The sequence below is a fragment of the Suillus subaureus genome (genome assembly GCF_016647635.1).
Source record: "Suillus subaureus strain MN1 chromosome Unknown BJ212scaffold_93, whole genome shotgun sequence".
NCBI classification, from domain to species: domain Eukaryota; kingdom Fungi; phylum Basidiomycota; class Agaricomycetes; order Boletales; family Suillaceae; genus Suillus; species Suillus subaureus.
In genome coordinates this window covers 56,991-64,391 of record NW_024538649.1, presented here as the reverse complement: position 1 = coordinate 64,391, position 7,401 = coordinate 56,991, and the positions used below count along the sequence as shown (strand labels likewise).

Below are 7,401 nucleotides of genomic sequence, written 5' to 3'. Positions count from 1 at the left end.
AATGATTCATTTAGCCAGCATACTTCATCCTATCGATGCCATGTCTTCGCAACCCAAAGTCTCCCAAACACTTGAGTGTAAGTAGGAGCATTTTCTGAGGATAATTCATCCGGTAGAGCGTTCTGTGACCTAAAGTATTTTCCTTCACAGCATTGGTAGTAGCAAATTTATATCACGTCCGTACCACCCGATGTGAACGTATTCTGTCCAGACGCATTACCCGTGACGACGCCGGGTGGGCGGGGCCAGCCTCTCAGCTACTAGTGTACTGTGGAGACATGACCTTAGCTTCGCCACACGTCACAACGACACATGAATAGAACATAAACTTGCCTACAGCGCGGTTGTGCCCCAAAAAACTCAGCAGGAGAGATCGGGGAACAGTGACTGCATCTAGACGCCGTCCCCCGATCGCTTTCGCGAGGACGTGAGCACACTTGCAGAGCTTGATTCCGCGGAAGTAATACGCGTCGGGTCACCAAATCCTCTGCGGACCCTCTTCAGTTGCTTCCATGTATGACCAACAGATAAATTTAAACTCACCTGCGGCCCAAACACCACTATCATACTCGAAAAATCCAGCGAAAAAGATCGGGAAACAGGCATTTCGGCCCAATGTCTAAGCGTTTGTTTTCCCATCTTGTTCACGGAGGCGGGAGCGCACTTACAGAGTTTGATCAATTCGCGTCGAGTCGATTATTTTAAAAAAACCATTCTGCGAATTCTCTTCAGCTTCATCCATGTAAATATCATAGACTCCAACCCGAACTCCGCGCGGTCTTCCCAAAAAAAACAAATCTGGCGGAGAAGATCGGGAGAACAAGTGAAAATGAAATCTATATTAGTAAGAAAGGAAGCGGCTCATCTAGTACACGCAAACTTTAACAAAGTACACGAGTGTTCAATGCAACGGTTGAACGTTGAGTACTAGTACTGAAACCTTTTGAGTCTGACCTCTCCTATGGTATCATTCTCCACAAATAATTGGATACCTGGATCAATTTGGACCCTGTCCAACAAGTTCTCCGCCAAAAATAATTGCATGTGGTTTGCAGGGTGTCTTGCTTAGTACTAATAACACTGACTGGCCCACTACGCGAGTTTTGATCGAAATTGAGACCATCTAGATGAACATTGACAACACTTCGAACGGAGAGCTCGATATTATGATAGCCAGGAGCATTTTCTAGATCCCATTCTACGCAGATTCCGAATGAAAATACCTTGAAGTTTGTAACGCTGGAAATCAGAGTGAGCTGTTTCCTATTCAGGCACTTCTATGTATAAGCTGTAACCGCTTCACCGCGACGGCCTGAGTGTTAACACAGACCATCAACTTGTTTTGTCAACTGCCCCCACATCGATCCTGTGCAATCCTCTCGCGTCGCCTTAACTACATACCATTTTGTTCCTTTGAACATTAATATTACTGGACGCCATGTTAAAAGGATTCGGGAAATTGACTAAAAAAGCTTCAACAGCCACCTTGTCTGCTGGATCCCCCGACGAGCCTCCACGGTCGACCACTCCGACACCGAGCAATCCTGGGGGGAAACCCACTTCACGGACTGGTCTTCTCAGCATACGCGTTTTATGGGCTGAAGGCCTTGCCCTTCCTGTAGGCGCCACAGTCCCTTCTGCTGTGCAAGCCGCGCTGTCCACGCAACAGGCCAAGGTTGCCGCGTCTGTATCTCCCTCGAGCGTAACGCAGAGGCGGCTCGCGAAGCGCCATGGCGCCAAAGACAGTATCCAGCGCACACAATGCTGGTGGCTACCCTACCTGGTAATGGAGTTCGAAGTCAATCAAGTCCTAATTACCCCATTGGGTGGTGATCTGGAGAAACCACTGTACATGTACCAGGCGCAGTTGTGAGTGTCCATTCTACATCACGTACAACTCATCCTGAATTCGCTGTCAGTGACGTGTCGCGCCACTCAGAAATTTCAATACAGTGCTACTTGCGAACAGAACAGCCCAAAGTCGGCAGTGATGGTTTAGCGGATGATATGGGCAATGATATTTTCATGGGCGGAATCAAGTTCACGCCAGACTTCGATAATATTGGCGCTGTGGGCCAAGACCAGTGGCACGATGTGACAGGTGGCAAAGGAAAAATTCAGATTGGTGTGGCATACCAGCCCAGCTCTGTTGGTGATTTCATGTTTCGAGTTTTGAGCGACTAACGAAGTTGACAGGGTCAATCTCTGACTATCGATGAATTTGAGCTCATCACTGTCATTGGCAAAGGCAGCTTTGGGAAGGTAGGCTGAGTATTGATGCGCTAATAGTTGTACTTACGTTCCTTACAGGTCATGCAGGTTAGGAAACGCGACACCATGCGGATATATGCCCTCAAGACCATCCGCAAAGCTCATATAGTCGATCGAAAGGAAATCACACACACATTGGCAGAACGGCTCGTGCTGGCGCGTGTCAACAACCCTTTCATCGTGCCCCTGAAGTTCAGTTTCCAATCCGAGCAGAAACTGTACTTGGTACTCGCGTAAGGCCACTTCAATGTTCGCCTCTCGAAGTTACTCATGAATGCACCCTTTAGCTTTGTCAATGGGGGAGAACTTTTCCATCACTTGCAACGCGAACAACGGTTTAACGAGGAACGATCGCGATTTTACAGTGCTGAGTTGCTATTAGCTCTGGAACATTTACATGAACTCGACGTCGTCTACCGGTAGGCGGACTGTCTCCCTCTTTTTATGTTGTGCTCATTGAAGTCCAGCGATCTGAAGCCAGAAAACATTCTTCTGGATTATACTGGACACATTGCATTGTGTGACTTCGGGTTATGTAAGCTCAATATGAAGGACTCAGACACGACGAACACGTTCTGTGGCACACCTGAATATCTTGCACCGGAGATCTTGAATGGTCAAGGATATAGTCAGTTCCACACCGTCGCCTGTCGTATGATTTCCTGATCATCTATTTTAGACAAGTCAATTGATTGGTGGACTCTTGGTGTACTTCTGTACGAGATGCTCTCCGGTCTTCCACCCTTCTATGATGGTTTGTCCTATTACTGTATTTGTGTCTCTGCCATGAACCATCCACTTCAGAGGTCACGGACAAGATGTACCAGAAGATTCTCTCTGATCCGCTCACCTTTGGCCCCGACATTGGCACAGAAGCCCGAAGCATCCTGACTAGTCTTCTCAACAGAGACCCATCGAAACGGCTTGGAGTGAACGGCGCTGAGGAGATCAAGAAGCACCCATTCTTCGTAAACCACATAGACTTCAAGAAGCTTCTGCAGAAAAAGATCCAGCCGCCGTTTAAACCAAGTGTCTCAAGTCCCGTGGTAAGTGCATGTCTCCCCGGGAGTACGTGTTTGTTGAGCGTGTCGATGTTCAGGATGTTTCCAACTTCGACACTGTCTTTACGGCCGAGGCGCCTATCGACAGCTATGTTGATGGCTCCCACCTCTCATCCACCGTCCAAGCTCAGTTTGCTGGTGTGTCCATTACGATGTCCTTGTAGATATCAGAAATTTGACTCACCCTGTCTGCCATAGGATTCTCGTATAATGGTTCCAACATGCCTATCAGTTGATAGGTCATCTCAAATCTCATTTAGTGGATATAGCACTGGTATCATGTATTTGTTGTCGCATTGCACGTACATTCTGTAATAACTGCTCAATCAGCGTATTTTTGATATTGGTTAAACAGTTCTGGTCATAGTTTTCAAGGTGATCAGATTGGGTGGATGATGACAGGGGTAATTATTTCCAGATAGCACACAGTCACTTAGTCAGACAGCCAATCACCAGTCTGAAGTGCTTACGACCATCAGTATGGCCACTGTCCGCTCATTACATTCGTTCAGACTATGATCCTGCTGATAGAGAGCAGCTAGAGAAGGACACAGGCCAAATTCCAATAGACGAAGCAGAACAATGGAAACACAGCCCCGACTTTCTCTGCTGCTCGCCACGCCCCACCTCCATCCTTTGTTCCCGCGCGCATTCAATATGACGAGTGGGGTTCTGCTGTCTCGCTTACCCATGAAGTATCTGCGAATGCCTCTGCTCCAGATAGTGGAACCTCTGAGTGGTACAGAGCTTGACAAGAGATAACTCAAAGACGTTGGGGAACCAACCACCAGCCAGATCGTCAAGTACACCCAGTGAGGATCCCAAGCCAAAGAAGGAGACTACCACCAAGAACAATTGGTTCATTAAAAGAGCGCTCCAGTCTGAACCATCAAGCAAACCCAGTTCTCCCGCACCGTCATTGGCAGACCTCATTGCACGAGATCCACCACCACTACCATCGGAGGGACGTTTTGTTCCTCCAGTCTGGTTGGCAATAGGGCCATCCAACAAAGGCTTCAATCTACTACAGAAAGGTGGTTGGAATGAAGGAGAAGGGCTTGGTGCACACGTCACTCGATCTCTGCGCCCCCGATCGCCAACACACACATCATCTGTATCACTCTCGCATGCACCCTTGCAGGGGCAAGTATACCGGTCGGCAACGAGAAATCTCGAGACATACCGTCCGACGTCATTGACCTCACCCAATCTGAGTCAGAGTCAGAAGATGACTTTGAATCTTTCCACCAATCTTCTTCCCTTCCGCTTGCTCCAGCGTCTGGTGCATCTAAAGACCCTGATCCGTACTCCCAGAAGTCGCTGTTGACGCCTATTCCAACGATACTCAAGTCTGACCGCCTTGGGATTGGCTTGAAGGCGAAAACGGAGGGTCCATACAAGCAGTCTAAGAAGCGGGTTACTCATAACCAAGCGGCATTGGCATCCCACATCAGGATCTCTGAGGAGCTGCGAAGAAAGAGAGCCGAGGTCGGTCGAGGTCGAAGAGGATTTGCGAAGGTACGAAAGCGCGAAGAGAACGAAAGGAAACGCATGCTCGCCTATCTTAATGAATAGTTTTGACCTCGGATTAACTCAAGAGATCAAGTGAATTGCATGAAAACCACAAACTACACAGGAGCAATATTTTAATAAGTGACAGCCTTTCGTTACATACATAATGTCGTGACGTGCAGACACTGTCGTGCGGGTAAGTACAATATACAAGCAGTACAGGAAATCCATATAGCACGCATCAATTCAAGTATTTGCAGTCTAGGTGTGTATATTCGTGAGAAATATTAATCGGGAGCTGCTCGGCACTAGGGTAGGATAGACTCTCCCCATATCCCTTTTGCTGGCTCACAGCGAACATCGCGGACGTACATCTTGAGCCACTGCACCATCTCTTTGCTGATCTGATGACAGCGTGTAACATCGATCGACGACAAGCGACAAGGCTGCATTGTGGGCGTCGCAGGACGGCTAAGGGACAAGGCGTGGATATGAGCAGAGGCAGACGCGGTGGATACGAAGGATGAGCGCGAGGCCACTGCAGCCGAAGCAGAAGAGAGTTGAGGTGGGCGACCGGAGAGGCGAGATTCCACAAGTCCTCGTAAAGCATCCCATTCGAGTGCAGTGCACCCGTCAAGGTTGAGACGGTCTAACTTGGGGCATACCCAAGGATGGGCCACAGGCGGCGAGGAAAGATTCTAATGAGAAATAATTGGAATATGCGCTAATGACACGGTTACGTGGGTGCTCACCTTCAACAGGAAGCATGTGACATCCTCTACGTCGACCAACTCCAGAGTAACCAATGATGTAAGCCGCCGAAGTAACATTATAAACTTCGGTTCGTTCAAGAAACTTGACTCAATACGAAGGTACTTGAGCGGAAGGGAAGTAAGAGATTGCTGTCGAAGGTGCTCCAAAACTGGTGTGAGGTTGTCGAGATAGCAGAAGTCGAGCGACTCAAGCGCAGGGAACGATATTTGACTAAGAAGCATCCGTGTACGCATGATGCCTGCGTAATAGAACGATGCCTTTGTAAGCTTCGGGAGTTTCACGACCTTTGTAGACATAAACTCATGTTCGAGAGAAACACAAGTCTCGGGATCCACGTCTGACATGTTGCGCAATGCAAGTTCTTCGAGACCTGGACAGCCTCGTAGGATGTCTAGCAAGGTGTCGACGGACGGTGAAGACCCATTCCAGTAGCCCCCTAGTTGGAGCACACGCAGGTTTGATACGACTCTCCTGTCCCAGTTGAAGTTAAAGGACGTGAAAGAGCACGAACGAAGACGAGGAGTATGCCCCTTAAAAAGCGGAAGGCAGGGGCTGGAGTAATGGTCTTCCTGCATAGAATGGAATACGCGGATACAAAGACTTTCCAGATAGGGAGCTTCTTCTCTACAGCGCAGAAGGGCAGCATGTGCCTGTGGTTTGTTGGGAACACTGAGGCGAAAGGACCTTGCTCGCCAAAGCGCAGGACGAATGAGATCCATTGCATGGATGATACTCTCCATGGCGCCGCTCGAATTGTCAACTCGAGGAGTGAAGTTGATTGTGATATCGAGAGGCACCGACTTTGAACGTGCGAGCTTGCGATGCGCTTTCTCAAGGGAGTCGTGCGGACTCACGCAGATATCCGCCCACAGCTCTGGGGTGTCGATGGCGACATCCCTCCAATATCGGCAAACCAACATTAAGGTCGCTACTAATAGGGGGTCCTCCTCTCCCATATTACACACTCCTGCAACGAATATCGACGAAAGGAGTTCTTCTGGAATTCGATGGATAGGAGATTGGGATCGAACAACTTGTTCCAGGTGCGACTCTAGCTCCTGGCGCTGATTGAGCAAGGATGCCATCTGTGTATCCAGGGAGTCTAGTGCCTCCCTCAAATGAGGAATGGACACACCCGGAGTCGAACTTCCTCCTGAGAGCGAGTGGTCGACATTGTATCGTGTAATGGATAGTGCAGAACTTTCACGACGACGAGGCGGTCTGCCGTTGGCGGACGGCGTTGGGATAAAACCTGGAATGCATTGCGAAACTGGTTGAGATAGGAAATGAATTGCTTCATAAGGTGGAGGAGGAGACGTTGGCGATGAGGACGTCGAGGACGATACGCTAGATGGCCGAGTGAGAAAGGTGGCAGTTACATCGGGTAACTTTGAACCACGACGATCAGCGATGATAGTGGTATCGTCCCTAACTGAGCGAGATAAAGATGGCCACTGCATCATATAGTATGATGGCTACAGGTGATCGATGGGTATGTGGTTGTCACTGAGCTCTTTATGAGTGCTGAACAACCGCACGTAAAAAGTGCTGAATTAATAACGGTGATGTGGTTGTAGGGCTTTCAGCAAAACGCGGCTTGACTAGCCGTGGACGTTTTCAAACACCACCTGTTCATAATTGTCATCGTAGTTAATCGATGATTAAGATGGGACATGCCTGTGTTTGTGATCATCTTGGTACGTACAGAGTTGACCGGACAGAAAGATGGGGACCCAATCCGACGAGAGGCTGGAAGGTTTTAAGTTGATCGCACGGATAAGAA

The 7,401-nt window shown here is 48.8% G+C and overlaps 2 protein-coding genes across 2 annotated transcripts; one reads left to right on the top strand and one right to left on the bottom strand.

The window, feature by feature from the left end:
• The first annotated feature begins 1,067 nt into the window (after positions 1-1,067).
• On the top strand, positions 1,068-3,787 carry BJ212DRAFT_1399038 (kinase-like domain-containing protein). The gene is made up of 10 exons (XM_041337286.1): positions 1,068-1,869; positions 1,920-2,148; positions 2,197-2,262; positions 2,311-2,504; positions 2,559-2,690; positions 2,739-2,899; positions 2,951-3,025; positions 3,076-3,317; positions 3,371-3,470; positions 3,531-3,787. Exons 1-10 carry the CDS (start codon positions 1,439-1,441, stop codon positions 3,566-3,568), a joined length of 1,668 nt encoding a protein of 555 aa, XP_041186087.1. The 5' UTR covers positions 1,068-1,438; the 3' UTR covers positions 3,569-3,787.
• Positions 3,788-5,152: 1,365 nt separating this feature from the next.
• Positions 5,153-6,538, bottom strand: BJ212DRAFT_1286482 (uncharacterized protein; the record flags this gene model as incomplete). The annotated part of the gene is made up of 2 exons (XM_041331942.1): positions 5,153-5,542; positions 5,597-6,538. The coding sequence occupies 2 exons, from the start codon at positions 6,536-6,538 to the stop codon at positions 5,153-5,155; spliced, it is 1,332 nt and encodes a 443-aa protein (XP_041186086.1).
• Positions 6,539-7,401: the final 863 nt, after the last annotated feature.